Genomic DNA, 21,947 nt, shown 5'->3' with positions numbered 1-21,947 from the left:
CATCATTACATAAAAGTGTACGGTCTTTTATTTCAATAGTTTTATTCATTTCATACGGGCCGAATCCGGCCCGCGTGCCATAGTTTGCCCATGGCTACGTCTATCCAATGAGCCAAACCTGTTAGGGCAAACTTGGTTTGTATTTAATTTTTAGAAGTATGATTTGCTCTTATTTTTACATTTCTTGGTGAAGTTGCATGAAAAAATAGCAATATGTATTTAAAATATGTTATAAGGAACTTTTATATATGTTTTATGTAAAAGTAGAATTTTCTTAAGTTATTGTTACTTTGCTATTAAATTCACTATTTTACTAAAATTACCAAGAAAACAGTTTTTGCTTGTTAGAAACATTTGGGGTTTGATATCTAGCTAAGTAAATTTCAAAAATTTAAGTTTTATTTGTTATACAATTATGTTAATACTAGAGGCCCAGTGCATGAAAATTCATGCACTGTAAGGGGTGTCCCTCAGCCCAGACTGCCCCCACTCACAATCCGGTAGCCTTCAGGGGCGGGAGGCGACCCAGCGATCAGGGGAAGGCAACACCCCATCACACCTCTGCTGCTGCCACTGCCAGCAGTGCAAGCCTCGGCCGGCCCTGGGCAGCTGGGCAGCCGCTATCTGAAGGTTGCCTGTGCCTCAGGCCAGCCCTGGGCAGCTGAGAGGCTGAGGGGACTGGGGAACTCTGGAGGCAGGTGCATGGGCGGACCCAGCCTTGCCATGCACCTGCCGCCCCAGTGGGACTGAGTGGACTGGGCACCATCATCTTGTGGCGGTGGGCACTGCCATCTTTGGGGGGGGACAGTCAATTAGCATATTCCCTCCTTATTGGCTGTGGGCGCCACCATCTTTGAGGGCAGGGAAGTCAATTAGCATATCCCCTCCTTATTGGCTGTGGGCGCCATCATCTTTGAGGGCAGGACAGTCAATTAGCATATTCCCTCTTTATTAGATAGGATGTTAAAGTATATTTGTCTTACTTTTAAAGTAAAGGAAGATTATGAAAAAATCCAACACCTTAAAGAAGAATACAAGAAGGAAGTAAATGACAAGGAAAAGCAGGTGTGTTTTTAAAATTAACTTTCTGTATACTTTGCATTTGCTAATTTACAAAATACTTAAAATTTCAAAAGAAACTTATATTTTCTGACTGCATGATAAATTTCTATTAGATTATTTTAATATTATATATTTAAATATTCAGCCTTTTCCCTAGCAGAATTAGTTTTCATTGACTTAAATATGCACATGTGATGAATGCTAGTCCTTTTAGAAAATTAATCTTCTACATTATTTGTATTAGGACATTGCTGCAGAAATAGTTTATTTTGAGAGAACTTCTGTTCAAACAACAACCTCATAAAATGTAAAGATCACTTTCCCACATTGACCACTCACCCCACATTTTGTAATTTATTGTGAAATAAACTATTCATGACACCAGTGAAGGTGAACTAAAAAATTTTTTCTTCTTTCTATTAATGTCGCATAAGGTTAGACTTAAAAGTGGCAAGTCTTTGTTCTTTGACATCACAAGAATGTTGGTTTCTTTTTTTTTTTTTTAAATTAAATCTTTATTCAGATTATTACATTTGTTCCTCTTTTTTCCCCCCCATAACTCCCCTCCTCCCAGTTCCCGCCCCACCCTCCGTCCTCACTCCCCACCCACTGTCCTCATCCATAGGTGCACGATTTTGTCCAGTCTCTTCCCACATCTCCCACACCCCTTTCCCCCCCAAGAATAGTCAGTCCATTCCCTTTCTATGTCCCTGATTCTATTATAATCAACAGTTCATTCTGTTCATCAGATTATTTATTCACTTGATTCTTAGATTCACTTGTTGATAGATGCATATTTGTTGTTCATAATTTGTATCTTTACCTTTTTCTTCCTCTTCCTCTTCTTAAAGGATACCTTTCAGCATTTCATATAATCCTGGTTTGGTGGTGATGAACTCCTTTAGCTTTTCCTTATCTGTGAAGCTCTTTATCTGACCTTCAATTCTGAATGATAGCTTTGCTGGATAAAGTAATCTTGGTTGTAGGTTCTTGGTATTCATCACTTGGAATATTTCTTGCCACTCCCTTCTGGCCTGCAAAGTTTCTGTTGAGAAATCAGCTGACAGTCGTATGGGTATTCCCTTGTAGGTAACTGAGTTTCTTTCTCTTGCTGTTTTTAAGATTCTCTCTTTGTCTTTTGCTCTTGGCATTTTAATTATGATGTGTCTTGGTGTGGTCCTCTTTGGATTCCTTTTGTTTGGGGTTCTCCGCGCTTCTTGGACCGGTAAGTCCATTTCTTTCACCAGGTGGGGGAAGTTTTCTGTCATTATTTCTTCAAATAGGTTTTCAATATCTTGCTCTCTCTCATCTTCTGGCACCCCTATAATTCTGATGTTGGTATGCTTGAAGCTGTCCCAGAGGCTCCTTACACTATCCTCGCATTTTTGGATTCTTTTTTCATTTTGCTTTTCCGGTTGGATGTTTTTTGCTTCCTCGCATTTCAAATCATTGACTTGATTCTTGCGCTCCTCTGGTCTGCTGTCGGGCGTCTGTATAATATTCGTTATTTCAGTCCGTGTGTGCTTAATTTCTAGTTGGTTCCCCAATATAAGATCGAGGGTCTTATTAGTTTTCGTGTAGATCTCATTAAGTTTATCGGCAGCTTCTAAACAGTTCTTGAGAGACCTTAAAAGTGTGGTTCTGAACTCTATTTCTTCCATTGACAATTTTGTCCTGTTTCTTTGTCTCCGCATTTTGTTATGCTTCCTTGGTGCACCCCCTAGTGGTCTTTGTTCGCAGTCTTATAGATAAATCTTGATTGTTGTAGCTAATTCCAGGGAGGGTTTGACCTCCAGGCCAAGTGGCTATGAGAATCAGCTGTGTCAGCAGTGAGAGAACTTCTGTCCTCTAGGGAGGTGCTAATCTAGCCTTTGCCTGAGGCTATCTGGCAAATGCCTCTGTGCAGGGCTTGGGCGGGGCGGGTCGCACAGGATCAACAGGGTGGGCCGGAGAGAGCAGTTATGGCGGCTCTCAGTCCTGTCCCCAGGGGCTCTGCCTCTCTGAGTCCCAGCACCCACTGCAAAGCTCAGAGAGAAAGCTGCACTCGCTCTGACCGAAGCCAGACAGTCCTGCTTCTCCCGTTTGAGTCTGGGTCCCTAGAGACTCGCCCAGAACTGGAGTTCAGAATCTGAGACTCCCTCCCGATTGAAAACAACAACCGCGCCCTCCGCCGCCAGCCCGCTCCACGCACTCCGCACCTCAGAATTTGACTTCAGCACTGCGCCTCCTCTGAGTGTCCGTATGCGTTTCTCTTTCCTCCTAGTTGTAGGACTTCCACTCAGCCAGCGCCCCTGTGGTTCTGGGTGATGTCCCTTCCGTTTTTTGGTTTCACTTTTGAAGTAGTTGTTCAAAGCAGCAAACTCCGGCGTTAACCTATGCCGCCATCTTGGTTCTCCAGGTGCACAATTTTTGTCCAGTCTCTTCCCGCATCTCCCACACCCCTTTCCCCCTCAAGAATAGTGAGTCCATTCCCTTTCTATGTCCCTGCTTCTATTATAATCACCAGTTCATTCTGTTCATCAGGTTATTTATTTACTTGATTCTTAGATTCACTTGTTGATAGATGCATATTTGTTGTTCATAATTAGTATCTTTACCTTTTTCTTCTTCTTCCTCTTCTTAAAGGATACCTTTCAGCATTTCATATAATACTGGTTTGGTGGTGATGAACTCCTTTAGCTTTTCCTTATCTGTGAAGCTCTTTATCTGACCTTCAGTTCTGAATGATAGCTTTGCTGGATAAAGTAATCTTGGTTGTAGGTTCTTGGCATTCATCACTTTGAAGATTTCTTGCCACTCCCTTCTGGCCTGCAAAGTTTCTGTTGAGAAATCCGCTGACAGTCGTATGGGTATTCCCTTGTAGGTAACTAGTTTCTTTCTCTTGCTGCTTTTAAGATTCTCTCTTTGTCTTTTGCCCTTGGAATTTTAAGTATGATGTGTCTTAGTGTAGTCCTCTTTGGATTCCTTTTGTTTGGGGTTCTCTGCGCTTCCTGGACTTGTAAGTCTATTTCTTTCACCAGGTAGGGGAAGTTTTCTGTCATTATGTCTTCAAATAGGTTTCCAATATCTTGCTCTCTCTCATCTTCTGGCACCCCTATAATTCGGATGTTGGTACGCTTGAAGCTGTCCCAGAGGCTCCTTACACTATCTTCGTATTTTCGGATTCTTTTTTCATTTTGCTTTTCTGGTTGAGTGTTTTTTGCTTCTTCGTATTTCAAATCTTTGACTTGATTCTTGCGCTCCTCTGGTCTGCTGTTGGGAGTCTGTATAATATTCGTTATTTCAGTCCGTGTATGCTTAATTTCTAGTTGGTTCTTTATCATAACATCGAAGGTCTCATTGGATTTCTTGTAGATCGCAATAACTTTATCAGCGGCTTCTAGACAGTTCTTGAGAGACCTTAAAAGTGTGGTTCTGAACTCAATGTCCTCCATTGACAGTTTCGTCCTGTTTCTTTGTCTCTGCATTTTTTATGCTTTCTTGGTGCACCTCCTAGTGGTCTTTGTGCGTAGTCTTGTTGTAGTTAAGCCTTGTTTGTTGTAGTAATACTAGGGGGATTTGACCTCCAGGCCAACTGGCTGTGAGAATCAGCTGTGTCTGCAGTGGGAAAACTTCTGTCCTCTAGGGAGGTGCTAATCTAGCCTTTGCCTGAGGCTATCCGGCAAATGGCTCTGTGCAGGGCTTGGGCGGGGCGGGTCGCATGGGATCAACAGAGTGGGTGGAGGGAGCAGTTATGGCTGCTCTCAGTCCCGTCCCCAGAGGCTCTGCCTCTCAGAGTCCCAGCAACCGCTGCAAACCTCAGAGAGAAAGCTGCCCTCGCTTTCCGACCGATGCCAGACAGTCCCGCTTCTCCCGTTTGAGTCTGGGTCCCTAGAGACTCGCCCAGAACTGGAGCTCAGAATCTGAGACTCCCTCCCGATTGAAAACGATAACCGCGCCCTCAGCTACCAGCCCGCTCCGCGCGTACCTCCGCACCTTTGTATTTTCCGCACTGCGCCTCCTCTGAGTCTCGGTATGCTGTTCTCTTTCCTTCTAGTTGAAGAATTTCCCCTCAGCCAGTCTTCCTGTGGTTCTGGGCGATGTCCGTTCCGTCTTTTAGTTGTATTTGTGAAGTGGTTGTTTGAGGCAGCTAACTCTGGTGTTTACCTATGCCGCCAGCTTGGTTCCATTTTCATTATTATATAGGATTATTTTTCCTCGTCAGGGCCAGAAGGCCTGTTTCGTTGCCTACCAATATCCATAACCCCCTTGGCAACTCCACCTTCCACCCATCCCTCTCAGAATTTTAGCTATCTGAATATTTTCAGTTCTCTGTATGAAGCATGATCTTTTGATCCTTTCTGTCCTTGTATGAGTCTAGAACAGCAGTTGCCAATCTTTTGGACCTCATGGATATCCAGTGGTCTGCAGACCACCAGTTGGCAACTGCTGCTCCAAAGATTTCCTTAAACCAGTAGTGCCAGCCTTTTGGACCTCACAGACCACCAGTGTTCCGTGGACCACCAGTTGGTGACTGCTGGTCTAGAATGCTTATTTCCCCATGTTTGCCTAATTAATTTCTATTTGTGTGTAATACTTGATTCAGTCCTCTCTGAGAAGGATTACTTTTTTATTACATCCCCCAAGATTGATAAAGGTGTTTCTTTCCCAATTCATGTAATCTTTTTGCCCTATTATTAATATATTCAAGTAGAGTTGTTTGTGTCCTAGTCTAGGCTATGAGTTTTTTTGAAGGATAGTTCTTTCATGTCTCTGTACTCAATGCTTATTATGGTTTCTGGAATGGTGTGAGTTCTCAAGAATATCTTCTATATATGTAAAAGGCTAAGTGACTGGCTGACTGGTAGGTATGATGTGCACTGATCACCAGGGAGCACACGCTCAACGTAGGAGTTGCCAAGTGACAGCAACTTTGCAGAGTGCCCTCTCGCACTCTGGGACCCCTCAGGGGATGTTGGACCTGCCGGTTTCTGCCCGATTCCTGCAGGCCAGACCAAGGGACCCCACCTGCCAGAGAGACCACGCTTACTCCGCAGATGCCCTTTGAGCCCCAGCACCGCCTCAGGTGCAGCCGGCTGGAAGGGACCAGGGGAGGTTGGCTCTAGGGTGTGTCCGGCCCTTCTTGCCCAGTCCTACTCGGAGGCCACCTTCTAATTAAATTCCTTTTGATGTGCACGAATCCATGCACCAGGCCTCTAGTTTATGTAGTAAATGAACCAAGTAGATTTTATTGTATAATGTCAATAATGGGGAGAAACCAAGATGGTGGCATAGGTAAATACTGGAGATTGCTGCCTCGCACAACCACTTCAAAAATACAACTAAAAGATGGAATGGACATCATCCAGAACCACAGGAAGGCTGGCTGAGTGGAAATTCTACAACTAGAAGGAAAGAGAAAAGCATACCGAGACTCAGAGGAGGTGCAGTGCGGAAGTAAAATACTAAGATGCAGAGGTGCATGCGGATAGGGCTGGCGGCTGAGGACACGGTTGTCTTTTTCAATTGGCAGGGAGTCTCAAGCTCTGAACTCCAGTTCCGGGTGAGTCTCTGGGGACCCAGACTCATACGGGAGAAACGGGACTGTCTGGCATCTGTCGGAACGCGAGGGCAGCTTTCTCTTGTAGGTGCTCGCAGCGATTGCCAGGACACTGAGAAGCGGGGCTTCTGAGGGCAGGACTGAGAGCAGCCATAACTGCTCGCTCCGCCCTGTTGATCCCCTGGGACCCTGCTTCGCCCAAGCCGTGCATGGAGGCTTTTGCATATGAAAGGCCCGGCCCTTTGTAATCTGAAAATTACTTAAGAAACTGCAGCTGGCCCAAGGCCCCATGGCAACTTGCATTGCTTCACAGCTGGCTTCTGCTGGGTAGCCTCAGGCAGAGGCTAGATTAGCACCTCCTTAGAGATCCAGGAGCCAGTGTGCCCGGTGGTCAGAGTGGGACCATCCAGATTGCAGCTCCTCGGATCCATAAAGGACACACTCAGGGGGCAGACTCAGTGAGCACCAAAGCCCCACTGAAGCGAGTCTTGTCCTGGTGGGGTGTCTTTAGCACAAAAGTTCTCCCACTGCAGAAACAGCTGATTCTCACAGCCAGTTGGCCTGGAGGTCAATCCCTCCCAGTGTTACCTACAACAATCAAGGCTTAACTACAACAAGACTGTGCACAAAGCCCAAAAGGGGGTGCACCAAGAGTGTCTACCTCAGGTAATTGGGGAGGCTGAGCCACTGGGCCCTATAGGACACTTAGCACAGAAAGCCACTCTATCGACATAGCGAATCATAAAAAATGCCGAGAAAAAGAAACAGGACACAAATGACAGAAATGGAGGAAAGCAAACTACTGGATATAGAGTTCAAAACCACACTTTTATGGTTTTTCAAGAATTTTCTAGAAACCACCGATAAACTTAATGAGACCCTCAAGAAATCTGGTGAGACCCTCGAGGTTGTGATAAAGGACCAACTAGAAATTAAGCATACACGGACTGAAATAAAGAATATTATACAGACTCCCAACAGCAGACCAGAGGATCGCAAGAATCAAGTCAAAGATTTGAAATACGAAGAAGCAAAAAACACCCAACCAGAAAAGCAAAGTGAAAAAAGAACCCAGAAATACGAAGATAGTGTAAGGAGCCTCTGGGACAGCTTCAAGCGTACCAACATCCGAATTATAGGGGTGCCAGAAGATGAGAGAGAGCAAGATATTGGAAACCTATTTGAAGACATAATGACAGAAAACTTCCCCTACCTGGTGAAAGAAATAGACTTACAAGTCCAGGAAGCGCAGAGAACCCCAAACAAAAGGAATCCAAAGAGGACTACACTAAGACACATCATACTTAAAATTCCAAGGGCAAAAGACAAAGAGAGAATCTTAAAAGCAGCAAGAGAAAGAAACTCAGTTACCTACAAGGGAATACCCATACGACTGTCAGCGGATTTCTCAACAGAAACTTTGCAGGCCAGAAGGGAGTGGCAAGAAATCTTCAAAGTGATGAATGCCAAGAACCTACAACCAAGATTACTTTATCCAGCAAAGCTATCATTCAGAACTGAAGGTCAGATAAAGAGCTTCACAGATAAGGAAAAGCTAAAGGAGTTCATCACCACCAAACCAGTATTATATGAAATGCTGAAAGGTATCCTTTAAGAAGAGGAAGAAGAAGAAAAAGGTAAAGATACAAATTATGAACAACAAATACACATGTATCAACAAGTGAATCTAAAAATCAAGTGAATAAATAACCTGATGAACAGAATGAACTGGTGATTATAATAGAATCAGGGGCATTGAAAGGGAGTGGACTGACTATTCTTGAGGGGGAAAGGAGTGTGGGGGATGCCGGAAGAGACTGGACAAAAATTGTGCACCTATGGATGAGGACAGTGGGGAGGGGGTGAGGGCGGAGGGTGGGAGGGGAACCCGGTGGAGGGGAGCTATGGAGGGAAAAAAGAGGAACAACTTTAATAATCTGAACAATAAAGATTTAATTAAAAAATAATGTCAGTAATAAGTTAAAATGCATACTATAATATTGGGTGTGTCATATTATAGTAAGCCTCACCTAATGTCATCAATAGGTTCTTGGATCGAAGTATAATGAAACCAATTTACCATAGGTTAATTGATATAAACAAAAGTTAAGTTCCTACGTCATCGCATCAAAATTATAACGAAACAACATTGAATGAAACATCATTTTTGAGGACCTGCTGTAGTTTCTCCATTCATTTAATAAAGGTTTTTTGAGCAAGCATGTACTAAATGCTAGGCACAGCCAGATGAAAAACATATAAACAAGTACATAAAGTAATCATAGGTGATGATAAATGCTAAGGTATCATATTTTATTTTTTATATCTATAATATGGTATTTAATATTCAATTTTAGGTATCACTGCTATTGATCCAAAACAATGAGAAAGAAAATAAAATAAAAGAGTTAACATTGCTGCTAGAGGAATCCAGAGATAGAGTGAATCAATTAGAAGAAAAAATAAGTAAGAATTTATATAATAAATTATAACAATGTGTTTTATGTATTCTTCTTTGTTATGCTTTAATTTTTGGCTTTCATCACAGTTTTTAAAAAAATACATTTTATTGATATTTTACAGAGAGGAAGGGGGAGGGATAGAGAGCTAGAAATATCGATGAGAGAGAAACATCTATCAGCTGCCCCCTGCACACTCCCCAATGGGGATGTGCCCACAACCACGGCACATGCCCTTGACCTGAATCGAACCCGGGACCCTTGAGTCTGCAGGCCAACGCTCTGTCCGCTGAGCCTAACTGGTCAGGGCTCATCACAATTTTGTTATATTGCTTTCTAGTACTGTAATTTCAAGCCTGGAGTGAACCTGTACAAGGAGAGCATAATAGAGTCACTTAGGGAGCTTTTTCAAAGTACATACACTCCTCTTTTCCTTTCATACTCTTATTTAGTTTCAGAAAAGTGCTCTATGAAAACAGGGATCTGTTTTTTGTTCACTGATGCATTCCAATAACAATTGATTATTTTAATGTTCTTTATATTTCATCCTGAATTTTTATCCCTTTTCAGAGGAATGGTTTGTTGGATGATATACCTCCCGCGTTACACCAGTTTTAATTTTATATATGTCATTTATAGAAGTTTTATTTAGTTGATGGACATCTTCCTTACCTCTTTTTCTTTTTTGAAGATTGATTGATATAATACTTATTTTTAATAAACCCATAGTTAGTAATTAGAACATCAGGAATCTTTGCAGGTCCAAGTCTGCTTTTTGTTTATTCTGCTGAATTTGTTCATGGCGTTTTATTTTCTTTTGGTTTTTGATTGTAAGTCTGATAACTTCATCTGTGGAAATTCTTTAAGACCTGGGTTGGAAGTATATTTTTACAGAGAAAATTTGCATTTGTAGCTCTGGGATCCTGGGAGAACTTAAGAGCACTTCAAATTAAGTTTTGACTTGCAGCTTTTTGGGACATTCAGACAGCATACGTTCAGTTACCACACACACCTAAGGACTAGTTTGTGGCTATAATTTCTCAGAAAAAACATTTGGTTATCAGACTATAATAAATAGTATCACAATGGACATCACAGCTTGGCTAGCATGGTTTAGTGTTTTTTTTTTGGGGTGGGGGGGTGGAAGGGGGCGTTAATCCTCACCCGAGGATATTTTTCCATTGATTTTTAGAGAGAGTGGAAGGGAGAGGGAGAGACAGACAGAGAGAGAGAAACATCATTGTGAGAGAGAGACATCCATTAGTTGCCTCCTGCATGCCCTTGACCAGTACTAGAGATTGAGCCTGCAACCAAGGTATGTGCCCTTGACCAGAATCAAACCCAGGACCCTTCAGTCCTCAGGCTGATGCTCTATCCACTGAGCTAAACTGGCTTGGGCAATTCTATAATTTTTAATAAATATCTGTCCAAATTAATAATAAATAGCATCTATATGGTCATTTATAGTGGCTACATTTTATACAATTGTATGTATGTACCACTATAATTTAATCTATCTCCTTTTGGATATATAGATTGTTTCCAGTATTCAGCTATTATTAAAAATGTAGCATTGAAAATCTTTATATATTCACGATTGAGTGCTTGGGAAATAACAGTCTTGAAAAGTCAATAAAAGTTGATCATCATCAACCAATACCAGCATATCTATATTTGCATATTTCTTTCTCATTTTGGGGTATCTAATGGAGAAAAAAATGTAATTGTTACAAGTTATTTGTTTTCTTTTCTATTAAGTACTACTTATCTACAATTTTCTTTTTTAGAATTACAGGATGAAAACTTAAAAGAATCAAATGAGAAGCACGATCATTTAACATCAGAACTAGAAGATTGTAAAATGTCTTTGCAAAGAAGTGTGGTATGATTTAAAAACTGATTAGTGTATGATAAGTCTCACAATATTCATCAGTCAACAAATATTTACGGAATGGTATTACTATGTACAAGGACCCATAGCTTCAAATAGAGAGGATACAATCCCTGTCACAAAATGCTTATGGTTTAATTAGAGACATTAGTTGAAAAGCCTATTAAAATATAACTAAAATACAAGATCATTCATGCTAGGTACCAATAGTGTGATTCAGGCAAAAATTGCTGCGATAGCAGTAAGAATATAAGACCGCTGTAGGCTGGATTGGCTAGGAAGTCTCCATGGAGAGGGTGAGACTTTAGGTGGGCTTTGGAGGAATGGTGAATTGAAATAAGATTAGTGGGTGTGGTAGAAGAGCGGAGTGACAGGATAAGGAGGGACAGCAAATTACAGAAGCTGAGGAGTTCAGCTTTTTTTCTTAAGGGCCTTGGATCATTGCTTTTGTTTTCTACTTTATTTCATTCAGAGTACTCAAGAGGCTTTAGAGGAAGATTTACAGATAGCAACAAAAAAAATACATCAGCTCACTGAAGCAAAAGAAACTCAAATTGAAGAATTTAATAAAGCTAAAGCTGCTAATTCATTTGTGGTTACTGAACTTAAAACTACGATCTGCAACTTGAAAGAGTTAATGACAACAGAACATCAGAGGTAAAAATATTTCTTATTTAGATGAATAAAAAAGGCTTAATGTTCATTGCATTTTCTATTCATTGTCAACTGACTTGTAATTCCTTTAACAATTGTAACAGTCTTTTTTTTAAAGTATAAACTGGGAATACATTTTAAAAGTTTGTATTGGCTAGGTAGGTAAACTAGGAAAAGATAGCAGGTATTTTCTAGGATCGTTCCCATGCATACTTTGCTGTAAAATCAAGCTAAATAGATAAGCTGATAAGTGCTGATGCAGTTATATGACATATTTAAACTGAGTTATTATTGGTTTCATAGTAATAACTTCTTATGGGGAAGTGAGGTTTATTTTACTGAGGTCTGTAACATTCTTTCTTATTTGTAAAATTAGAAATTAACCTGGTACAAAGAATGTACTAAAATATTTTTATTAAATTAATGGATTAATGAATTAATGAATTCATTAATGAATATGATTAATTATAAAATAAACTATTCATTCGCATTTCATCTGAAATAGTTTGTCTAAAATGTGAGTTAAAAACTTGATGTTTTTCATTACTTTGTATTAAGGAAAAATTCATATAAAGCAGTGTTAATGAGGCCTCGGTAGTTATTTTTGTCTCATTAGAATTAGGGTAATTAGGATAAAAGAAACAAGTTTTTCTCTGAAGTCATAAACTGGGCCTAACAGTATTTCTTCTCTACTGCTTGTGTCTTGTAAAGGAAGAAAAGCTAGCTTTTCTAGTTCAGCTAATCTTATATTCTTGATTGACCTATCTAGTTGATTTTCAAATTTTAGAATTGTAAGCGATCTTAGATGTCATCTGTTCTAATTATCTCAGTTTTATAGACAAGGAAATGGAAAGGCAGAGGAGTTAAGCAAATTGCACGTGTTTTCATAATTATATTGTTCCTGAGGCAGAATTCAGTATAGTAGTAGTTACATACTCAATATCAAAGTTTTAGGATATATTAATTTGATTACCATAAATAAGAAAGAGATAAATTGTGACCACAAGCTTTAAGATTTTATGTAGATTAACTAATATACAACTATATATTTATACTAGCAATATTTTATTTTAAAGTGTTACACTATCTGGCACAAAGTAGGTACTCAAAAAATGCTTTATAATTGAATGAATGAATCTGTGCTAAGATAGATTGCACCAACTTTAGTTATTAGATGAATTTTCACTAAAATAATATTTTACATTGCAAATTAATATTATATTTTACAAGATTGGAAAAAAGTGAAGACCAATTGAAAATACTTACCATGGAGCTTCAGAAGAAATCAAGTGAACTGGGTAAGATTTAGAGAATTATATGTGTACATGATAATATTAGCCAATTCTAAAAACATAAACACTATTTCAGAATAAAATATAGTTTCTCCTCTTTCATTTACCAATAATTCATTATTTGATATTTTTTTTTTTGCTTTTTCAGAGATAGAAAAAATGTAAACCTTAAGAAAGACTATTCAGTTCATTATGCAATTCAAATCTGACTATTTTGTGATACAAAGAGCCATCTCATTGCCTAAGTTCAAACGCTTTAAATATAAGCTATCTTTTCATTGCCCATTTAAACTGGTGCATACCAACTTAGTTAAAGTTAACTGTAAATACAAAAACTTTGTCAAGTAATTTTATTCTCAGTTTCTTTACTTGGTATAGTTTTCATTCTGATGTTGCTGTAAATAGTTTTTGTTTCTGTGACCAGTTTTGTGTGTATATACCCATGTTTGCTTTCACTCTAGTTCTATAAAAGATTCTCACTCTTGTGTTTTCTATTGCGTCTACTGCTTATTATTATAAACTAGAGGCCAGGTGCATGAAGGCTGTGGGGGTTGGAGCGTCTGCCCCCTGGTCGTCAGTGCACATCATAGCAACTAGTGTAATGGTCGAACAAATGGTCGAATGAACGATTGGACACTTAGCATATTACATATAGGATTATTTTGATGTGAGATAATATAACTATGGAATTTAGACTTAGATGTTTATTCTTCAGTTAGCTTTGGATATGTAATTAAGAACATAACAGACATGGTATTTGTTCTAATGAGATTTACTTAGGGAGACATATAAAACATTTAATTACAAGTTGGGATAAGTGCTATGAAAGAAATGAAAATGATGCAATAGAAGAAAATAATAGGGCCTAATGTAGATTTGGCAATCAGGGATGGTCTTTAGCTGAAACCTAAAAAATAAGTGAGAGGTAGGACATGTGAGTTGAAGAGAGCTTTTCTTTCTTTCTTTTTTTTGTTAATCCTCAATGGAAGATATTTTTTTCATTGATTTTTAGAGAGAGTGGAAGGTAGAGGAGAGACAGAGAGAAACATCGAGGTGAGAGAGACACATCAATTGTTTGCCTCCTGTAGGCACCCTGACCAGGGTAACCTGCAACCAAGGTATGTGCCCTTGACCAGAATCAAACTCTTCAGTCCACAGGCCAATGCTCTATTGACTGAGCCAAACTGGTTAGGGCTGGAGAGAGTGTTTCAGTCAGAAGTAAAAGCATGTAGAAATGCTCTTAAGTATAAAGGAGGTTTGTTAATTCAAGTGACGGAGTGAAAGCCTGTGTGATTGAGCATAACAAGTGACATGGAACAGGGAACAAAATGAGTTTGGGGTGATAAGGACCAAATCAGGGCCAAGGAAAGGAAATTTGATTTTATGCTAACAGTGAAGGAAAATCATCGTAAAATTTAAGTAGAGGAATGACATTATATGATTCAAAATCACTAACTTCTGTATGGCAGATAAATTTGGTGGTGGGTGGGGAGTGCTGGTAGTGAAGAAAGAGTAGAATTGAAGAAATAGGATTGGAGACTATTTGAGTGGTACAGATAGGAGAGGGTATCTTTTAAAAATGGAATAAGCTCTAACCGGTTTGGCTCAGTGGATAGAGCGTCAGCCTGCGGACTGAAAGGTCCCAAGTTTGATTCCCGTCAAGGGCATGTACCTTGGTTGCGGGCACATCCCCAGTAGGGGGTGTGCAGGAGGCAGCTGATCGATGTTTCTCTCTCATTGATGTTCCTAACTCTCTATCCTTCTCCCTTCCTTTCTGTAAAAAATCAATAAAATATATTAAAAAAATAAAAATGGAATCATATGACAATTATGTTAGCAGTTGGAGATCCCATTAATCTTAGGACTTTTTGTCTGGTCTCAGCTCTGAAAAATTTTCTTTGATATCTTCTCTACTAGTGTCATTGTCTCTTACTCCCTGTAAGTGGATTTTGGGAGTTCTGGAACTATCCTTCATGTTTAAAATTTTTTTCTTATACTTTCTATCTTTTAGTTCTTTGTGGAATTTTGGGGGAAAAGGTTTTGGGTTTCCCCTGCTAATTCAATCTTTATGTTTATTTTGCTAGTTTTGAAACCTCAGTTGTCAAATTTTAAATTCCCAAGAACTCTAAATAATTTACTTCATGGATATAATATGCTTTTGGAACATACTAATGTTATCATACTTAGCAAAATATCTGCTTCTGTTTGTTCTATTAATGCTTTCTCCTTGGATTTTATTTAATTCTCTTAATTGAATTTGGTTCTTCTTTTTCATGGTTTTGCTTTTCTTCATTAATTGTTGATTCTTAATTGTGTGCTCATCCAAGTATTTGAGAATTCATCTTCACCCACTTGTATGTTATAATCTGCTTCATCTGATTATGGGAATGAGATGAGAGATGGTATAAGGAAGGGTGGGCTTGGTAGCTTGTCTGTTTGGCATAGGCCCTATGCCATAGGGGAAGTTTTTCTTGCTTAAAGATCAAGAGCTATGGCACCACCCTGTCTCTTTGGCCCCAATTCCTAGAATCCTTGATTTAACCTGAGACTGTGTGGTGGAAGATGTGGTCAGCTGGTGTAGTTGTTTAACATAGACTTCATTGAATGAGTATGGGTTTTACCCCCCCACAAAGAATCCTTAACTTTTGGGTTAATGGTAATGAGTCTGTTTTTGTTTTTTGTAAATATATTTTATTGATGATTTTTTACAGAGAGGAGGGAGAGGGATAGAGAGTTAGAAACATTGATGAGAGAGAAACATCAATCAGCTGCCTCCTGCACAACCCCCACTGGGGATGTGCCCGCAACCAAGGCACATGCCCTTGACCGGAATCGAACCCGGGACCCTTCAGTCCGCAGGCTGGCGCTCTATCCACTGAGCCAAACCGGTCAGGGCGAGTCTGGTTTTATATATTGTCTTTCTAAAACAATTATGTGATTGGGGGTGAGAGTGTGGAGACATGCTAGTTTTTTTTAATATATATTTTTAAAATTGATTTCAGAGAGGAAGGGAGAGAGATAGGAACATCAATGATGAGAGAGAATTATTGATTGGTTGCCTCCTACACGCCCCCTACAAGGGAGGATTGAGGCCACAACCTGGGCATATGCCCTTGGCCGGGAATTGAACCTGGGACCCTTTAGTCCACAGGCCAAATCTCTATCCACAGAGCCAAACCGACTAGGGCGAAACATGTTAGTTTTAAAAAATTAATGGCTTTTACTTAAAATTAAACTTCATGGTTGAATAAGCTTGGCATGTGACAGGTTTTTATTTTAGACTCTACATTGGCATTTCATATTTTGTTGATTTTTTTCCTTAAAGACTGTGGTCAATGATTACAAGTATTTTGTTTGTTTTGAATAATATATAGTTACATCTACAACAATTAATAACCCTCAACAGTGAGGAAAGACAAGTTTCAGGTATAATAAAATTTAGGTGACAGACATTGTTTGGGAACTCTGTAGGTAGTTAAAAAAATGTAAGGAGGAAAAAACCCAGGTGGTGTGGGCTGGAAAGATTTTATAATTCATTATCCTGATATTGAATTCATGGAGGTATATAAAGAAAAACATTGTAAAGCATTATTTAATGTGACAAGAAGGAAGGGTGTCAGAAAGAAAATAGGAGCAGGAGTTAGGAAACAAATCTGAATAATGCAAGGTCTGGAAAATCAAAGCGAGAAAAGTAGAGTGGTTAATAGTATCAAATGCCAGAAAGCTCTATAATAATAACAAAGAATTACACCACAAAATGGTTATTGGTGATCTTTGAGATATTAGTTCTGCATGGGGTTAAAAAAGAAGTTTGTAGGAAACCAAAAAGGAATTTGTCTGCCAACCCCCCTCCCTGCTCAGAGATTGACTATAGTATGAAGAGGCAGAAAAGTCAACCAGATGCATTGTTTTTATTCAAATAAATATTTAGCTGTGATAAGGGAAAGTAAAGATTCCTCTACAGAGAGTCAATTTATATTGTTAGTAAAGAAACTAAAGTCTCAGAGGAGGTTGGAATGTTGAGATACAGAGTATAATGGTTAGAGTTAGCCGGAATTAAGTGGATCACTTCTTTTAAGTTTGGAGTGAAGATTAAGAGGCCAGATATTTAGAGAGGGATGATGAGTTGAAAGTAAAAGCACACATGCTGAATGACCACATTCCAAATAAAGATAGATTGCTTATTTTGTTTAATCAACTCTGGGCTCATTTGGTTGTGGAATTAACTTTATAGCAGTGGTTCTCAACCTTGGCTGCACATTAGAATCACCTGGGAATCTTTTTAAAATACTGATTTCTGGGCCTCATCCTCCGGAAATTCTGTTTCTTTGTTACTGATGTTGTGGCCCCACCCCATAACAAAGAAACAGAATTTCTGGAGGATGAGGCCCACAAATCAGGATTTTAAAAAGATTCCCAAGTGATCCTAATGTGCAGCCAAGGTTGAGAACCACTGCTTTATAGAAACATCCTATCTAATAAAAGAGAAACATGGTAATTAGCCGTACATCCGCTACCCTTCCCATTGGCTAATCAGGGTGATATGCAAATTAACTGCCAGCCAAGATGGTGGCCGGCAGCCAGGCAGCTTGAAGCAAACATAAGGCTTGCTTGCTTCAGTGATGGAGGACTCCAACGTTCCCCGCCTGCCTTGCTGGCCTCTGAGCTTGCAGTTTGAAACATTGTTACAAATATAGAAGCTAAACAAAACCCCAAAAACCTGCTTTCAGCCAGCTGGGATCTCAGAGCTGGAGTTGATACAGTGTTTCGATTATAGAACCCAAACAAACCAGATACCTGCTTTCAGCAGCGGAGGCCTAAGAGCTGGAGCCAAGCCTCAGAGCTAAAGCTGGCCCAGAATAAAAAAAAAAGGAGCAGTTGGGAGCTTCAGTCACCCACCAGCCTGAAAACAGCCCTCAGCCCCTCACCCAGACTGGCCAGGCACCCCAGTGGGGACCCCCACCCTGATCCAGGACACCCTTCAGGGCAAACCAGCCGGCCCCCACCGTGCACCAGGCCTCTATCCTATATAGTAAAAGGGTAATATGCCTCCCAGCACCGGGATCAGCAGAGCCGCGAAGCCTCCCGGCACCGGGATCAGCGTGATGGGGCAGCACCCAAACCCCCTGATCGCCCTGCTGCTCTGTGTGTGACAGGGGGCGGGGCCACAACCTCCCTATCTGCCCTGTTCTGTTCCTGACAAGGGGGAGCTCCCCAACCCCCTGATAGCCCAGCGGCTCTGTGTGTGACAGGGTGCGGCGCCCCAACCCCCCTCCCCCCCACGGGCCCTGCTCTGTGTGTGACTGGGTAGAGCCATAACCTCCCCATCAGCCCTGCCCTGAGTGATACAGTGGCAGTGCCCCAACCCCCTGATCCGCCCTGCTCTGTGTGTGACGGTGCGGCGCCCCAACCCCCCCCACGGGCCCTGCTCTGTGTGTGACGGGGTAGAGCCATAACCTCCCCAACCCCCTGATAGCCCAGCGGCTCTGTGTGTGACAGGGTGCGACGCCCCAACCCCCCTCCCCCCCACGGGCCCTGCTCTCTGTGTGACTGGGTAGAGCCATAACCTCCCCATCGGCCCTGCCCTGAGTGTTACAGTGGCAGTGCCCCAACCCCCTGATCCGCCCTGCTCTGTGTGTGATGGTGCGGCGCCCCAACCCCCCCCACGGGCCCTGCTCTGTGTGTGACGGGGTAGAGCCATAACCTCCCCATCGGCCCTGCCCTGAGTGTGACAGTGGCAGCATCCCAACCCCCTGATCCACCCTGCTCTGTGAGTGACAGGGGCAGCGCCCCAACCCCCTGATTGGCCCTGCTCTGTGCGTGACTGGGGGTGGTGCCGCAAACTCCCCAGGCTAATATGCAAATTTTCCCCTTGACTGGGAGTTGGACTAGAGTTCGACCAGGGGGTCGGGCCAGCCTGCCAACTGCCTGCAGCCCCTCCCCCCAGCCAATTGGGGGTGGGGCTGCTGGCCAACTGCCCCCGGCCCCCCAATCGCCCCAATTGGAGTGGGCCGGCTGGACCACCCCCCCCACGTACGAATTCATGCCCCGGGCCTCTAGTTATTAATATTTATCTGTGATTTTTGTATAGTTCCATTTGGACTTATGGGCAGTGATTTTCAACTTTTTTCATCTCATGGCACACATAAACTAGCTAAAATTCTGCAGCATACCAAAAATAATTTGCCAATATGATGAAAAATAGGTATAATTTTGATTCATTCACAGTGGATGGCCATTGTATTGGTTGTTGTCATTTTTTATTTGACAATATAAGGGAAAAGAGGTCAGTGCCCCTGACTAAATAGTCAGGTATTGCTTGTTTAAAAACTTTTTGCAGCTTGAAAATTGGTGATTTAGGGTACTCCAGTTACATTAATCCATTTCTTAGTCTTCCCCTTTCAAATGATATTATTCTTGTTTCTCCTTTCCTAGTCTTTTAATCCAGCTTTTAACACATTTATATTCTTTTGCTTACTTTAGAAGAGATGACTAAGCTTAACAATAACAAAGAAGTAGAACTTGAAGAATTGAAAAAAGTCTCGGTAAGTATTTAGTTTCTCTTAATATAGAGTAATTACTTTTCAAATCCACTGACTTAGACTCTCACACTATAGATGTTTTATGCTACTTTTTTTTCAGATAAAATATTAAAAAATTACATTTGATTTTTAGTAAAGCCACATTCTTACCTATTCTAATATTTATACATCTTGATAACTGTCTTCATGTCTTTAGAGGGTTTTAAACAATTTTTTAATTTATTGATTGATGAGAGAGAGAGAGAGAGACTTGTTGTTCCACTTATTTATGTATTGTTTGGTTGATTTTTATGTGTGCCCTAGCCCGGAATGGAACCATGATCTCCTGGTCAATTAGCTGATGCTTAACCTCTGAGCCACATTGGACAGACTGTTGAACATTTTTGTTTTTTTGTTCAAGAGCTATTTGCCTGTAGTTTTCTTTTCTTTGATTGTCTTTGTCTGCTTTTGGAATCAGGCTAATGCTGGGCTCATAAAATGAGTTGGGAAGCTTTTCTTTCATTTCTATTTTCTAAAGAGATTGTGTAGAATTAGTGTTATTTTTTCTTTATACATTTGGTAGAATTCTCCAGTGAAATCATCTGGACATAGAAATTCTTTCATTGTTATAGAACTACTCTGGTTACTTGCTTTATCTTGGGTGGTTTTTGTAGTTTGGGGGTTTTGAGGAATTAATACATTTCACTGAAGTTGTCAGATTTCTGTGCATAGAGTTATTTATAATATTCCCTGTTATCCTTTTAGTAAATTTTTATGCTTTGTGAGCCATGTGGTCTCTGTTGAAGTGATTCAACTTTGCTGTTAATAGGGCAAAACAGGAATGGATAATACATAAACAAATAGATTGGCTATATTACAGTAATGCCTTATTAAAAATAGGCAGTGGTGGATTTGGTCTGTGGGCTGTGTTTGCTGACCCTTGGTTGTCTAGAATGATGAATTCAATTCTTGGCACATTACTTAACACATTGCGCACCAGTAGTTTTATTGCTAGCTTTACCTAGTGGCCAGATAACTTTCTATTGAAAGAGTACAAAAAACATTTTACAAAGTATCATATTTTAAAAAGATATTAGCTTGTAAGAACATGTAATAAATAACTTCAAAATGCAATGGGCGTGCCTTTAACATTTATGTAAAACGCTAATATGAAAACACGAGAATGCTCGTGATCCGCCCGCAATGTGTTACGATGGTATATTAAAGTGAGCCCATCCTGATGGAATGATGTAAATTAAAACTGTTTCATAGGAAGAATGAAAATATTCTTAAAGATTTTAGAATTGTTAAGAGAAAAGTTAGGGAGTAAATATTTAAATATTTACCAGTTATCATGTGAAAGAGGAATTGGACTTTTATGTGATTAAGGAAGGCAGAATAATGACTATTGCATGAAAGTTATAGTAAAGCACATTTTCATGCAATAAGGACAAACAGGATTGATAGAATAGTGAATGACTAATAAATGCTAATAAATTGGAGTGATTTATACATAAATTAAGGTTTGACTTCAAATGGCCTGTATGATTTTTTTTAAAATAAGAAAATTCCAGGGCTCTGTCCATTAAATCCTGTCATCATACTTAGTTTTGAAATTTACTTAATAATGCCAAACGTTTCTTTTAAAAAACATTTTAGCCAAAGAGAAACTCATTATGTCTTCATAACTTTATTTAGGAAGTTTGATTATTTTGAATATGTGTGTGCTTTGATTGTCATGATTTGTTAATATTTTTAAATAGGCAGAAAACCAAAAGCTTTTAGATGAAAAGAAACAGTTTGAGAAGATTGTTGAAGAATTAAAAGGAACAGAACAAGAACTAACCGGTCTTCTTCAAACCAGAGAGGTTTGTTTTAAAGGATACATTTTTCTTTCATATATTTTGTTAGTAGAGTACAGGTTACAGAATAGATTATAGTGTAGCCATTATCTTTGTGAAAGGTTTCTTCACAAGATTTCTTTTTAAAGTATGTGTTCCTGCTACATTAAATATGCTAATGACTGATTTAAAACATATCTAGAAAACCTCCAAGGTACATATAATGTGGGAGAGAAAGGTCAATATTTAAGGTATCAATAGTATGTACACAATGCCATGGTTGTAACAATTACATTTCTTGATACCTTGAGTATTTCTTAATCACTACATTTAAAAGTTAGCCTTTATTAAGTTCTTAGTTTACAGTAGTTTTTATAGTACTCATGTTATAATTTTAGAATGTCATTTATTTGAAAAAGTATGTTTTCAGTCCATAACAGCATTATAACTATCTTTTTATAATTATAACAGCTTAGTGTTTAAGATGCTGATTTTATTAATTAATGTTTCTTCTTAATATTATAGCATTTTATTTAATACTAGGGGCCCGGTGCACGAAATTCGTGCACTGGGTGTGTGTGTGTGTGGGGGAGTGTCCCTCAGCCCAGCCTGCCCCCTCTCACATACTGGGAGCCCTCAGGCGTTGACCCCCATCACCCTCCAATCGCAGGATCGGCCCCTTGCCCAG

The 21,947-nt window shown here is 40.0% G+C and overlaps 1 protein-coding gene across 1 annotated transcript in view; it reads left to right on the top strand.

The window, feature by feature from the left end:
- Window positions 1–21,947, top strand: part of SYCP1 (synaptonemal complex protein 1) — a 79,512-nt gene that overhangs the window by 19,362 nt on the left and 38,203 nt on the right. Inside the window, exons 10-16 of the mRNA XM_059673682.1 lie at window positions 992–1,065; window positions 8,959–9,067; window positions 10,848–10,942; window positions 11,424–11,608; window positions 12,836–12,903; window positions 19,381–19,442; window positions 21,182–21,286. Of these exons, the coding sequence (XP_059529665.1) occupies window positions 992–1,065; window positions 8,959–9,067; window positions 10,848–10,942; window positions 11,424–11,608; window positions 12,836–12,903; window positions 19,381–19,442; window positions 21,182–21,286 (698 nt within the window). The remainder of the gene's footprint in view (window positions 1–991; window positions 1,066–8,958; window positions 9,068–10,847; window positions 10,943–11,423; window positions 11,609–12,835; window positions 12,904–19,380; window positions 19,443–21,181; window positions 21,287–21,947) is intronic.

This window comes from Myotis daubentonii, chromosome 18 (assembly GCF_963259705.1).
Source record: "Myotis daubentonii chromosome 18, mMyoDau2.1, whole genome shotgun sequence".
Taxonomy (NCBI): Eukaryota; Metazoa; Chordata; class Mammalia; order Chiroptera; family Vespertilionidae; genus Myotis; species Myotis daubentonii.
The sequence above is the reverse complement of the archived record's forward strand: the minus strand, read 5'-3'. Positions and strand labels throughout refer to the sequence as shown.